Below are 15,465 nucleotides of genomic sequence, written 5' to 3'. Positions count from 1 at the left end.
GGACCTGGTCAGCTCTGTCTGTGGTGGTACTACCGAGCCACGTGAAGGATATTGAAGTCTCCCACTCAGAGCACATTCTGTGTCCTTGCCTTCCTTAGTGCTTCCTCCAAGTGGTGTTCAACATGGAGTAGTCCTGATTCATCAGCTGATGGTGGTCGGTATGTGGTAATCAGCAGGAGGTTTCCTTGCCCATGTTTAACGTGAAGCCATGAGACTTCATGGTTTCCAGTCGATGTTGAGGACTCTCAAGGCAACTCCCTCCCAACTGTATACCACTGTGCTGCCACCTCTGCTGGGTCTGTCCTGCCGGTGAGACCGGACATACCCAGGAATGGTGATAGTGGTGCCTGGGACATTTTCTGTAAGATATGATTCTGTCAGTCTGACTATGTCAGGCTGTTGCTCGGCTCGTCTGTCTGTGGGGCAGCTTTCCCAACTTTCGCACAAGCTACCAGATGTTAGTCAGGAGGACTTTGCAGGGTCGGCAGGGCTGGGTTTGCCGCTGTCGTTTCCGGTGCCTGGTTCAATGGTGGGTGGTCTGTCCGGTCTCATTCCTTTTTGTGTTTTCGTAGTTGTTACAACTGAGTGGCTTGCTAGGCCATTTCAGAGGGCATTAAGAGTCAATCACATTGCTGTGGGTCTGGAGTCACATAGGCCATATCAGGTAAGGATGGCAGATTTCCTTCGCTAAAGGACATTAGTGAACCAGATGGGTTTTTACAACAATCGACCATGGTTTCATGGTCATCATTTGACTTTTAATTCCAGATATTTGTTATTGTGTTTAAATTCCATTACCTCCCGTGATGGGATTCGGACCCGGGTCCCCAGATCATTATCCTGGGTCTCTGGATTACTAGCCCAACGACAATACCACTATGCCACTGCCTCCTTTTAAAACTGGCCTCAACACTCCTGGGCTAGAGGAAGAGAAAGTCTCCTGTTTCAAATCTCCTGATCGCTATCCGCTGCTATATATTTGAGTGAGGTCAAGGGTAAGCCTCTATGTTGTCCTTTATAATGTCTCAATCACACATAAGGAAAATAGCCTCTTGCATTGGTAGTTAAGGACATAATTGCCTTTGGAACTTTACATGAATACAAGTCAACACCTTCAGGAGAAGAGAGAAGAAAATTGTGAGGAAAAAAAATGGCTGTATAGAATCAACATGATACATTACTAGACTACCAGTAACAGAATTACATATTCTTCCCCTGATTTCTGATCTTGATGGATCCGTGGTTCCCAAGAACATGGAATCTTTTCAAATGGCTTACCTTGTACTACCAAATGCAGTTGCAATGTCTTGGGATTATGTTGGGTCTGGATTGAGCAGGTATATGGGCCATCATCGGTGACTTCTACATTATGAATCTGAAGACTATATTCCCGTTTACCACCTGATGCAATTGACACCCGTGGGTCCACAGACCATTTATCGTTCCCTGCAAAGATGATGCTTGATCGGTTCAACCACGCTCCCTTTGAAGCAACATCTTCAAGATAGCATCTATGGACAATGAAAGACATCCAAAGGATTAGTTTTACATAATGAATATACAATTTGATTTTTGTTTTTATTTTGCCTCACTTTGTGAATTTCACGTTCTTCACACCCCAACCAATTTCCCTGAATAAAAATCAGCAATGGTTCACTATGGGTGGTTGATCAGCTGATATCTATTTTGTGCCTGGCCAAAATAGAATTTAATCATTCAGGTGTTAAGAGGTGAAAGCTCCAGGTCTGATCCACTGGAGACAGTTTTTTTTACCTTGACTGAATGTGTTTTTAACATCTGTTGAAAATTTTTCCAGTTTCACTAACTCACAGTGAGGTAAAAGAAAATGTGCATTTATCGTCTTAATGTACTGAGCACATGTACTCAACAGACCCAATCTTTCATGCAATGAATGCTGAACCGCAAAGAAATTGAATGAGATTATCATCATTCAATGGGGCCGTTCAGAAATCATTCACAGTTTGACCTCCGTACCCCTTTAGTTAATATTGCCCGAATGGTCATAAAGTACTGCAGGACACAGTATAACATCTCTGCCATTGCATAATGTGTTTGACCGTGTCTATATTCCATTTTAAAGCATGGAAGAAGTTTTTGCCAAAGTACATAATATTATGATACTTAAGCATTTTGAAGAAAGAACAGGAAGCACTCCTGTTCCTCCTGACCCATAAGGGATGTTTTGAAGGCACTTGCCTTCTCTCCAAGGCTGTCCTTTCCTTGCTGTAGGCCTCAGAACAGAAGTTGTAGCAGAATGCATTGAAGAAATAAATACATTTGATGGCCACTTACACAGTGAAATTGATGAAACATTTGTCAAAGTATTATCTCACTTTAAGTGAACTCTTAGTCATTTGTAAAATAGTTTTCTGATGAGTGAATGAAGCAGATTAATCCAGGAAATTTCATGCGCTTTTTAACCAAATTCTGGAGGTCAAAGCAATTATGTGTGCGTGTCATGTGTCATAATGCAGGCCATAAATTATATACATACAGACTTTGACATATTCAATTATAGAGTGCAATTTAGTTCACATTTGTTAGAACTGCAGTCTATCAAACAGGGCCAAGGATTATATATGAAGCAGCTATAATTCCCATAAATCATGCCTATCAATATCAGTGACTGGTAAAATGTCAGATCATTAACATGCTGCAGTTAAGTAAAATCCACAATTTAAAAGCTAGTGTTTTTTGTCATTATGTTTTATCTTGTAAGGATAACTTGCTATGTACATTTCTAAAAGCACTTAACAAAAGCATAAGAACTGCATTGACAATGCATTAGACCGCTCCAATAGTCCCAGTTAATAGATGAAGGGTGCGATCTGACAAAATAAAACAGAGACCCTCCTGGGCAGGATTAGCGGGGTCACTCCCAGCTTAATTTTTTTTAGGCCTCAGCGGGGAACACCCGGTCGACGCCGCAATCATTCGTATTTCATGTCTTGAGGAGCACTGTTCATCAGTGCAGGAAGAGATCTCTGATCTCCCGGCTCACAGACGCGACCCCCCCCACCCCCCCGGCCCTCCAATGCCCCAAATCACCTGATGGGGGTCCCCGCACCTCACCTCATACGGGTAGGGCACTCCTGGACCTGATGCTCGGCATGATCAAAATGCCACCTGGGCATTTTGGCACTGCCAGTTGCCCAGGTGGCACTTCAGGGTATCAGGTTGGCAGTCCGACGGTGCCCAGGTGGCATCAGCAGTGCCAGGGTGAAATCTTTCCCAGATTCCACCCACCTGGGGGTCTCCGACTGTCTAGGAGACCCCCTCCCCCCAGCCCACCCCCAAGTGCCATTCTGCCAGGTTCCTGTTTGTGGAGACCAGTGCGAAATGGCACCATCTGGGGTTGTCTGGTGAGGCTTATAGATTCTGGATCTGGTTAGATCTGGCGTAGGTGTAGCTAAGTGAGCTGTTAAGCCACTTAACAAACAAATTTGGTGCCGCCTATAGTGGGGGTAAGGGGATCCTGGAAGAGGCCTCTCGTGGGATCTATAGCCTGTATTCTGTCCCGATTACATTGGTAAGCTGCCGGTAAATCATGCCCAAAGTATCCATCTGTGCGTTTGTGAATATCTCATCCTACTTTAATTTGTAAAAGTGGGTCATATTAATTAAAACCATGCCTACTCTGATGGCGGGTATAAACTGCAAAATTATTTTGTCATTCTCCCTCTTTCAAATTATGGCTGACAGTTCTCCTGATACATCAGCGCCATCGCTATAATTGCCTATATCCACCACCGTAATATCAACTGGCTCCACCCCTATGTTGGGAAAATCATGGGTGACAGGTGGCGGTCCGACGCTGAATCGCGACGCTCCGCCTCCCCGAAAATGGCGTCAATGCGACGCATGCTGCACGTAGTTGAAACACTGTTTGCATATCATTAGTGGGTCCACCCGCGATCCTCTGCCTCCGATGGGCCGAGTTCCTGCGCGTGTGCCCTTACAAATCATGAACCTGGATTGGTGGCTGCTGAGTGAGGCAGAAAGAGGGCATATGGACAGTGGCCAGCACCGCCATACTTCGCCGACAGCCATGTCGCTGGCCAGGGTCTTCTCCCAGGGCTGCGTGGGAGTAGTGGGGAGGAGCCCGCAGGGAGTCTGTTGGGTCGGGGTGGATGGGTACGCAACACCATTACTGCAGCTGGCAAGGCAGCCATGCAGCTACGCATGCTACTGACAGCCCGTTTTAAATCTGGTGCCCTGGGTCATATATGTGACCCCCCCCCCCCCCCCCCCCCCCCCCCCCCCCCCCCCCCCCCCCCCCCCCCCCCCCCCCCCCCCGGGTGCCCTCTGGCCCCAGCCAACCCATCAGCTGTATGAGCGCTCCAGTACAACCTGTCCCATCTTTTTGGCCCCGAACAGTGTGTGTCGGGAGTGTATAGTTTGAGCGCGGCTGCAACTTGTTAGCCCTACGAGTGTCTATCACGGACCTGGCGATTCCTGCGCCATTGTTCATGGGTTTTGATGGTGTTCCATGTGGCGCCGGTGCTAGCCTCTCACCAGAAGCAGAATCAGTGCAGGTGTTCCGTCGATCTTTCTATGTGAAAGTCCATGGATTGTCTGTTGGCGTCAACACTTCGGCTCAGAAACGGAGAATCTGTCTGTCCCCTTTTCTTTCAATGCTATATTTTTCTTTCACGACTCCAAAATCGGCACCGAACCCTCACCGATTCCGGGACCGGTGACAGGTTAGCAGCGACACTGGGTGAAACACTTGGCTCCCACGCCAAAAATGGTCAGAGAATGGCTGGGTCCCTGGCTGCGCATGCGCACGGCAATGACCTGCAGCGGTCATGCCGTACAACATGGAGCCGGTCGTGCGCGAATCCGACCCGCCAAATGCGACCGCATGAGCCACCTCCTGGCCACTACACCATTACCCCCCGTCCCATACGGATGCCCCCCCCCCCCCCCCTCCCCCCTCCGGCCAGCGGCACAGATCCTGGCCAAGTGTGAGAGCGTTGAGCACAGTCCGCAGCTGCCATGCCAGGTTCCCGACCGCTTAGACCACGCTTCAAATACGTGGTCGGGAACTCGGTCCATCGGGGGTGGAGCATTGCGGGAGGGCCTTCCGATGACGCGCCAACGCGGTTTCCACAGCGCGTCGCGATGACGCCATTTCGGATGGGGCAGAGACTCGAAAACCGGCATCAAACTGGCACCGCCCCCTATTTGGGCATCGGAAGGGATTCTCCGCCCGATCGCCGATTATGTTATCGGCGTTGGGTAACGGAGAAACCGCCCTATGTGAGGTTATCAACCTGCTCCCAGATTATAACTTGTCTGCATTTGGAAACCTGAAAATCTGAGACAAGCATTGATCCAGCTCTATATTCTCCTCCATGTTGAAGCTCCATTGGTGAGTACCTCCAGACATCTAACGATCCACCACCCGCCTTCACACAGGGGAGCTCCAGATCAACAGCATCAAAATCCTGTGAACTTTATCTTTCATGTTATAAAGCCTATCTTCCAAAACCCATCTCTGTTAAGACCTTATCGGTTTGTCTGTGTGTGTTTGTGTATGCTGAGGTATTTCTTAAAAAGGAATTGATAGTTAGACTTCTTACACCAGAGTACACCAGTTCTTGAAACCTATTTGAAAACTAAGCTTGTTTAATAATGAATTAATAATTCAAAGTTTATTGAAAGAAGCCTGATTGAAGTCTCTTTTATTCTGGGTCTAACAGTAGTGCAGGTAAATAATGGACCATTTTGAAGAGTGAGTTAAACTTTTAGATCAATGATACGACTTGTTGGAGTTGTGGGGCTAGAACAGCTGCACACTCCTCCCATCCCATTCATAACATCCGCAGAAACTCATCCGTTGCTGAAGAACTCATGCATGCCTGTGTTACCTCTGGCATTGACTATTACAATACGCACTCAGCCTACCTTCTACATGCCAGAGTCTGGAAGCTTCAGGTAATCCAAAATTCGGTTGCCTAAGTCTCTTCTTGCACAAGTTCTATTCACCAATAACCCAGTAGTCTCGGACTTATACATCTGCCTAATCAACACCTTTAACATTTTCAGTCTGGTTTTCAAATTCCTCTGTGGTCTCATCACTTATCTCTGAAATCTCCAACCTCACAATGGTTCAGGTTCGCTGTGTTCCTTTACTTCTGGCCTCTTAGTCATCCATGAGTTTAATCGTTCCACCACTGGTAGTCATGCTTTTGGCTCCGGAATTCTCCCCCTAAACCTCTTTGCCACTCTTTCTTCCTTAAAACCTACCATTGTGTCTGAGTTATTGACCAAGTTAATCCTTATGTGCCTCAATGTCAAACTTTGTTTGATAAGGCTCCCTGTGAAGTGCCATGGAACCCTTTACTACAGTGAATGTGCTATATAAATTCAAGTTGTCGAGGGTGTTGACTGTTCTGCTTTGCACTTCCTATCTGTTTATTTAAACTTACCAGCATCATCGACATGAGCCATGAGAAATGCAGTATTTCATCTTTCACATGGCTACATACCAACTGATATTTCTCTCTGCCATTTGTAATTCTTCTACTTCACATTTTCAAATTATTGGTCAGGGAGTCTGAGGCTACCAGGAGCACCCCCAGCAGTGCCCCAGTCTAGAACATGTACATCAGCATGCACCAAGGGTCAATGCAGATTTGAATATAGCAAACTGAGTGCACAATTTTGACAATTTCCATTGATGTGAGTACAGCACCTCAACTTCATCCCTGATTTTAACTCTGAATGGGTAAGCAGTGAAACAAGTAGGAAAACTCGCCCTCCCGCTTTCACAATGAGGCCAGACGTTTTAAACTCCAGAGCCTTATCGATATCTCACCCACGGACGTAGCATACCTATGATGGCTAATCACAAAGCTCAGAAGCTGGTCACTGACCCATAGGGGAGGATTTTGGATTTTGGGCCAGGACCCCGACATTGAGGTCAATCCTGAACTGTGTGGGAAACAGTCACTTGGCAGTGTTTCCTCCAAGGTGACTAATTAGTGGTCAAAAGGCGAGCTCACCCTTGGGGGCACTCCAACAGGGAAGAAGCAGTAGCATCAGATCATGTATGGGTGAGAAAGGGCGGTTTGATCTTGAGGTGCTCCTAATCCAATAAGTAAAATTTTAAAATTTTAATAATGCCCTCAACAATACCATTCTCATTCCAGGCTGCTACTGGGATATTGTCTATAGGCAGCTGGCCTGGTGTTTGTGCCTCAGTGGAACTGCAAGCCAATCAGAAAATTCCAGTCAACTTCTGACAATGAGCCTGAATAGGCCATTTACCATGTATAATTCACCACCCTTCATTCCAGGAGAGTGGTAGCTTTACCAAGCCCAATCCTTCCTCCAGGAAAATGATCCAGGGACCAAATATTGCTGGCAAACAGGCACACTAGCTGACGGTGTGAATTATCGTGCTCCCCCCCCCCCGTACTCACCCACATCTGGGACCGAAAATCAGTTTCATGGTAGGTGGTGGGTTCGGAGTCTGGGGCCATTTCGCAGGAGTCCCTGTATCAGGTAGCAGATTTTGGGACAGATGGGTTCCAGGCTTCAAAAAAAAACTTATCTTTCTTCAGACGCTTACATTTTCCTCACAAGTCCTGATTGTTCCTGGCAGGAAAAGGAACAGGAGCTTTGTGCTCAGACAGGAGATAAAATGGCAATTCGGTCCCAATTGCATTATTGGAAGCCAACATGCAGATGTCAAGAAAAGATAGCCATTTTTGAGGTGTGCTTGGCATGTTAAAATTGTAGAGACTGGGATTCTGGTGACTTTACCCTGGTGAGCTTTTAACCTTTTCTGCAAGGTACAGACTGGAAAAATGTTGGACTTCCTTGGAGTGACAATTCGCGTCAGATTTGCATCCGTACCTACATACCTGCTCTAAATTTTTTAAGTGCCTGTCTTGCCCGACCTTCCTGACTCAGGCCAGGTAAGATCCTGGCAGCGTTGCGGGTCCCTGGGTCCCAGGTCAGAGTCTAAAACAATTTCAGTGAAGGCAGATATGCCCCCATTATTATGGCACTTAGGCGCCATAAAGCAGGTTCCATTGTAAATAATTGGCCAGGGAGAAGGAAAGTGAATGGGATTTGGACAAGGCAGTGGAGTCGGTGGGTGGGGGGGGGGGGGGGGGGGGGGGATTCAAGTGGTGCAGAATGCAATGTGAGGGGGGGTGCCATCCATAGTTGGTGGGGGGGGGGGGGGGGATGGCATGACTGGTCTGGGTATTTCAAAGAGTTACACTGAAGTTAGAAGTGCTTTTATTTCTTCTAACCCATTCAGAGTAACTTTTGGTCTAAAACTGGCAGAACCCATCTAAAATGATGTTAATCACTTTGTTGAATGGTTACCTGCCCAGCACAATTGTACAGGGGAAGTTAGTCCTTCTGGGCAATTACCACGTAAACCCTGAGCTGGGAACTTGCGAGAGAGATTCCCCAGCACTTCTATGGTATACCCCCCAAATCCGATGCAGGGGAGCCAGGAAGTTACGAGGTTGACTTTCAAATTAAAGGTAAGCTGCTTATATATTAATTAAAATATTTTTTTAAATATGGATATTTAGGAACTAGGTTAATTAGAACTGGCATTGAAAAGCCTTAGGAAAGGTCTGGACTTATGTGGAATAGAAAATAAATAAAGCTTTAGGGGACACTAATTTATCAGCTTTTTTATCATTTCCTGACTGACTCCTGATGCCCGTCTAGTATCTGTAAACCCATTTATCCTGTCTGCTTTAAGGACCTATCTCCATAACTCATTCTGTGAGTCTATTATGTTTTCGTTTCCAAATTTTCAACTTGTGTTTTTCAGTATTTGAACTTTGCATCATAGCCATCAAGTTGCCTTAATCAACTTTCTAAATTCCCTTCATAATGCTGATAATTTCATTAAACCACCTGAAGAGTCTTCTTTCTTGATATTAATATTCCAATGTCAACCTTCTTCATGACTTGATTTTCTGATAGCTGTTATGTTCGATATATTTCTCACTCTTTGTAAAATAAACTTGATCCATATTAAATTGCTAATATTGTAGTGTTAGCTGTTCACCAAAATCTAATCAATACTGCTGTAGGTAGCATTGCAGCTCTCTTGATATAAAAGGCTATTCGTTTTCTTGGTAATATTAATCATCTTTAGGCACGATGGCATAATTTCCTATTATTTAGCCACTTTGAACTATTTTATCACATTTAATTTGGAACCTGTCATTTCTTTCTTCATTATTGCTTTATTAGTTCTTCTTGTTCCAGAATTATTCTCCATGAACTCAAGAATGTAATATATGATTGTTGTACAACAGAATAAGATTTTGAATATTCATTGCTAAATACTCCGAATGAATACTTCGTGAATCAGCTTCATAAATAAGCCAAGGTAAGTTGGTCTTATTATCTAGTTCTGATTTTCTGTCTTTGCTATTCACACTTGCATGTCCAAAGGGTGTCCTTGTCCTGCTCCAAACTCCAGTAAGTTATTTCTTTTTTGAGTAACATTCTTTTTTTTATTAAAAACGGATTTTATTCAAACTTGTATCAAAGCAGGTTACAGCAAATAAACACCCCAGGAAACATTCTTCCCAACATCAACTATACAGCTTGTACAGATTTTCCTCCTCTTCCATGCCCCCTCCCCATCACCCCCCCACCCCCCCCCTCCCCCCCCACCCCCGCGACGAACAGCTCCTCAAACCCAGTCACAAATATCACCCACCTTTTCTCGAACTCCCCTGCTGAGCCCCTTAACTCATACTTTATCTTCTCTAACCACAGGAAGTCGTACAGGTCACCCAACCATGCTGCTACCTCCGGTGGCAATACCAACCGCCACTCCAGCAAAATTCGTCACGGTGCAATCAGAGATGCAAAGGCCAAGACATTGGCTTTCCTCTTCTCCATGAGCTCCGGCTTCTCTGAAACCCCAATTATCGCCACCAAAGGGTCTAGGTCCACTCCCTCCTCCACTATGCTGGCTAAGACCACGTCCAGAATCTTCCCAATTTTTCACAACCCCAAACATGTGCGCATGATTCGCTGGCCCCTGCCCACACCTCTCACCCTCATCTGCTACCCACTGAAAGAACTCACACATTCTCACCCGAGTCATTTGCACCCTGTGCACCACCTTGAACTGGGCTCATCCCTGGACAAGAGGAGGTCCCGTTTACCCTTCGCAGTGCCTCACTCCATATTCCCCAATTGATCTCCATTCCCAACTCCGCTTCCCATTTCTCTTTGATCTTCACCCCCCACTCGCCTCCCTGCTCCCCCAGTCATATATATATATCCCCACTTCTTCCCTCCACTTCCACATCCGGAAGCAGCAGTCGTTCCAGCAGGGTGTATCCCGGCAATCTAGGGAACCCCTTCCAGACCTTTCGTGCAAAGTCCTAACCCGTAGATACCTGAACTCACTACCCCTCAGCAGCTCTACCCTCTCCCTTAGCTCCTCCAGACTGGCGAACTCTTCCTCCAAATACAAATCCCTCACCTTGAGCAGCACCACTTCCCTCAACGTCGTGCACTATCCATCTCCCTCCCCCCGGCTCAAACCCATGAGTCTCGCACAGCAGTGTTAGCACCGACATCCCTTCCACCCTAAAATGCCTCCTCAGCTGATTCCATACCTTCACCGTGGACTGCACCACTGGGCTCCCTGAATACCTACTCAGAGCCATTGGCAATGCTGCCACCATAGCCCTCAAACTACTCCCCTTACAAGATTCTGCCTCCATCCTAACCCACTCTACCCCTTCTCCTTCCCACCACCGCCGCACCTTGTCCATATTCACCGCCCAATAATAATGAAGCACGTTTGGCAGGGTCCTCCCCACCCTTGGCACCTTCCCCGCCTATACAAAGTAAGAGATGATTGTGTCCACTTTCCGAAAAAAGGCATTTGGTATAAAGATCGGGAGAGTCTGAAAGATAAACAAGAACCTCGGCAGAATATTCATTTTAAAGCTTGGACTCTCCCCGCCAGCGTTAAGAACATAAGAACTAGGAGCAGGAGTAGGCCATCTGGCCCCTCGAGCCTGCTCCGCCATTCAATTAGATCATGGCTGATCTTTTGTGGACTCAGCTCCACTTTCCGGCCCGAACACCATAACCCTTAATCCCTTTATTCTTCAAAAAACTATCTATCTTTACCTTAAAAACATGTAATGAAGGAGCCTCAACTGCTTCACTGGGCAAGGAATTCCATAGATTCACAACCCTTTGGGTGAAGAAGTTCCTCCTAAACTCAGTCCTAAATCTACTTCCCTTTATTTTGAGGCTATGTCCCCTAGTTCTGCTGTCACCCGCCAGTGGAAACAACCTGCCCGCATCTATCCTATCTATTCCCTTCATAATTTTAAATGTTTCTATAAGATCCCCCCTCATCTTTCTAAATTCCAACGAGTACAGTCCCAGTCTACTCAACCTCTCCTCATAATCCAACCCTTTCAGCTCTGGGATTAACCTAGTGAATCTTCTCTGCACACCCTCCAGTGCCAGTATGTCCTTTCTCAAGTAAGGAGACCAAAACTGAACACAATACTCCAGGTGTGGCCTCACTAACACCTTATACAATTGCAACATAACCTCCCTAGTCTTAAACTCCATTCCTCTAGCAATGAAGGTCGAAATTCCATTTGCCTTCTTAATCACCTGTTGCACCTGTAAACCAACTTTCTGTGACTCATGCACTAGCACACCCAGGTCTCTCTGCACAGCGGCATGCTTTAATATTTTATCGTTTAAATAATAATCCCGTTTGCTGTTATTCCTACCAAAATGGATAACCTCACATTTGTCAACATTGTATTCCATCTGCCAGACCCTAGCCCATTCACTTAACCTATCCAAATCCCTCTGCAGACTTCCAGTATCCTCTGCACTTTTCGCTTTACCACTCATCTTAGTGTCATCTGCAAACTTGGACACATTGCCCTTGGTCCCCAACTCCAAATCATCTATGTAAATTGTGAACAATTGTGGGCCCAACACGGATCCCTAAGGGACACCACTAGCTACTGATTGCCAACCAGAGAAACACCCATTAATCCCCACTCTTTGCTTTCTATTAATTAACCAATCCTCTATCCATGCTACTAATTTACCCTTAATGCCATGCATCTTTATCTTATGCAGCAACCTTTTGTGTGGCACCTTGTCAAAGGCTTTCTGGAAATCCAGATATACCACATCCATTAGCTCCCCGTTATCTACTGCACTGGTAATGTCCTCAAAAAATTCCACTAAATTAGTTAGGCACGACCTGCCCTTTATGAACCCATGCTGCGTCTGCCCAATGGGACAATTTCTATCCAGATGCCTCGCTATTTCTTCCTTGATGATAGATTCCAGCATCTTCCCAACTACCGAAGTTAAGCTCACTGGCCTATAATTTCTTGCTCTCTACCTACCTCCTTTTTTAAACAGTGGTGTCACGTTTGCTAATTTCCAATCCACCGGGACCACCCAGAGTCTAGTGAATTTTGGTAAATCATCATTAGTGCATCTGCAATTACCCTAGCCATTTCTTTTAGCACTCTGGGATGCATTCCATCAGGGCCAGGAGACTTGTCTATCTTTAGCCCCATTAGCTTGCCCATCACTACCTCCTTAGTGATAACAATCCTCTCAAGGTCCTCACCTGCCATAGCCTCATTTCTATCAGTCGCTGGCATTTTATTTGTGTCTTCCACTGTGAAGACCGACCCAAAAAACCTGTTCAGTTCCTCAGCCATTTCCTCATCTCCCATTATTAAAACTCCCTTCTCATCCTCTAAAAGGACCAATATTTACCTTAGCTTGTTTTATATATTTGTAAAAAATTTTACTGTCTGTTTTTATGTTCTGAGCAAGTTTACTCTCATACTCTATCTTACTCTTCTTTATAGCTTTTTTAGTAGCTTTCTGTTGCCCCCTAAAGATTTCCCAGTCCTCTAGTCTCCCACCAATCTTTGCCACTTTATATGCTTTTTCCTTCAATTTGATACTCTCCCTTATTTCCTTAGATATCCACGGTCGATTTTCCCTCTTTCTACCGTCCTTCCTTTTTGTTGGTATAAACCTTTGCTGAGCACTGTGAAAAATCGCTTGGAAGGTTCTCTACTGTTCCTCAACTGTTCCGCCATAAAGTCTTTGCTCCCAGTCTACCTTAGCTAGTTCTTCTCTCATCCCATTGTAATCTCCTTTGTTTAAACACAAAACACTAGTATTTGATTTTACTTTCTCACCCTCTATCTGTATTTTAAATTCCACCATATTGTGATCGCTCCTTCCGAGAGGATCCCTAACTATGAGATCATGAATCAATCCTGTCTCATTACACAGGAAAAGATCTAGGACCGCTTGTTCCCTCGTAGGTTCCATTACATACTGTTCTAGGAAACTATCGCGGATACATTCTATAAACTCCTCCTCAAGGTTGCCTTGACCGACCTGGTTAAACCAATCGACATGTAAATTAAAATCCCCCATGATAACTGCTGTACCATTTCTACATGCATCAGTTATTTCTTTGTTTATTGCCTGCCCCACCATAACGTTACTATTTGGTGGCCGATAGGCTACTCCTATCAGTGACTTTTTCGCCTTACTATTCCTGATTTCCACCCAAATGGATTCAATCTTATCCTCCATAGCACCGATGTCATCCCTTACTATTGCCCGGATGTCATCCTTAAATAACAGAGCAACATCACCTCCCTTACCATCCACTCTGTCCTTCCGAATAGTTTGATACCCTCGGATATTTAACTCCCAGTCGTGACCATCCTTTAACCATGTTTCAGTAATGGCCACTAAATCATAGTCATTCACGATGATTTGTGCCATCAACTCATTTACTTTATTCCGAATACTACGAGCATTCAGGTAAAGTACACTTATGTTGGTTTTTTTACCTCTGTTTTTAATCTTAACATCTCCAGTTTTAGTCCTTTTAGTATTACTGGGCCTATTTACTGAGCTCCCCTCAGTCACTGTACCTTGTACTGTCGCCCTTTTTGATTTTTGACTATGTCTTCTCTGCCTTGCACTTTTCCCCTTACTTCCTTTTGCTTCTGTCCCTGTTTTACTACCTTCCAACTTCCTGCATCGGTTCCCATCCCCCTGCCACATTAGTTTAAACCCTCCCCAACAGCTCTAGCAAACAGCCCCCCCCCCTAGGACATCGGTTCCAGTCCTGCCCAGGTGCAGACCGTCCGGTTTGTACTGGTCCCACCTCCCCCAGAACCGGTCCCAATGCCCCAGGAATTTGAATCCCTCCCTCTTGCACCATCTCTCGAGCCACGCATTCATCCTATCTATCCTGACATTCCTACTCTGACTAGCTCGTGGCACTGGTAGCAATCCTGAGATCACTACCTTTGAGGTCCTACTTTTTAGTTTATCTCCTAACTCCCTGAATTCCGCTTGTAGGGCCTCATTCGTTTTTTACCTATATCGTTGGTGCCTACGTGCACCACGACAGCTGGCTGTTCACCCTCCCCCCCCAGAATGTCCTGCAGCCGCTCCGAGACATCCTTGACCCTTGCACCAGGGAGGCAACATACCATCCTGGAGTCTCGATTGCGTCCACAGAACTGCCTGTCTATTCCACTTACGATTGAGTCCCCTATCACTATAGCCCTGCCATTTTTCTTCCTGCCCTGCTGTGCAGCAGAGCCAGCCATGGTGCCATGAACCTTGCTGCTGCTACCTTCCCCTGGTGAGCCATCTCCCTCAACAGTATCCAAAGCGGTATATCTGTTTTTCAGGGAGATGACCGCAGGGGACACCTGCACTGCCTTCCTACTCTTGCTCTGTCTTTTGGTCACCCATTTTCTATCTCCCTCAGTAAGCTTCACCTGCGGTGTGACCAACTCGCTAAACGTGCTATCCACGACCTCCTCAGCATCGCGGATGCTCCAAAGTGAGTCCATCCGCAGCTCCAGAGCCGTCAAGCGGTCTAACAGGAGCTGCAACTGAACACACTTCTTGCACGTGAAAGAGCCAGGGACAGTGGACGTGTCCCTGAGCTCCCACATCGCACACGAAGAGCATGACACGGGTCTGGGATCTCCTGCCATGTCTTCAACCTTAGGTAAACTTAAACAACTACAATTCCAAAGTAAAAATAAATAAATTAGACAATGAAAAGAAAAAGAGAAACTACTTACCAGTCACTTACCAGGGTTAAAAAGCACCTCCGAAAAAGCACCTTCTCTCACTCTGCACCGAATTACCTCCCTGCACCAAATTACCAAGGTCCAACTTCCCACTCTGGATGTGTCTCCTTGAAAAGCGCAAGCTTACTGAGTGCGCTTTCTGTCTGTCTTTTATGCAGACCTCAGCTAACCGATGACTCAAAAAATACCTAAACTTCAAAGAGAAGAATACAATGTGCCCTTTGTGCCCCTAAACAGGCCTCAGGTGACTGACAGATAACTGCCTCTCAGCAATTAGGGTGGGGCC

At 45.9% G+C, this 15,465-nt stretch overlaps 1 protein-coding gene across 1 annotated transcript in view; it reads right to left on the bottom strand.

The window, feature by feature from the left end:
• The window catches only part of negr1 (neuronal growth regulator 1), a 747,391-nt gene that overhangs the window by 316,660 nt on the left and 415,266 nt on the right, over nucleotides 1-15,465 (bottom strand). Inside the window, exon 2 of the mRNA XM_038794392.1 lies at nucleotides 1,279-1,511. Coding sequence (XP_038650320.1) covers nucleotides 1,279-1,511 — 233 coding nt within the window. The remainder of the gene's footprint in view (nucleotides 1-1,278; nucleotides 1,512-15,465) is intronic.

This window comes from Scyliorhinus canicula, chromosome 4 (genome assembly GCF_902713615.1).
Source record: "Scyliorhinus canicula chromosome 4, sScyCan1.1, whole genome shotgun sequence".
Taxonomy (NCBI): domain Eukaryota; kingdom Metazoa; phylum Chordata; class Chondrichthyes; order Carcharhiniformes; family Scyliorhinidae; genus Scyliorhinus; species Scyliorhinus canicula.
Note: the sequence above shows the minus strand (reverse complement) of the source record. Positions and strands in the feature narration are given on the sequence as shown.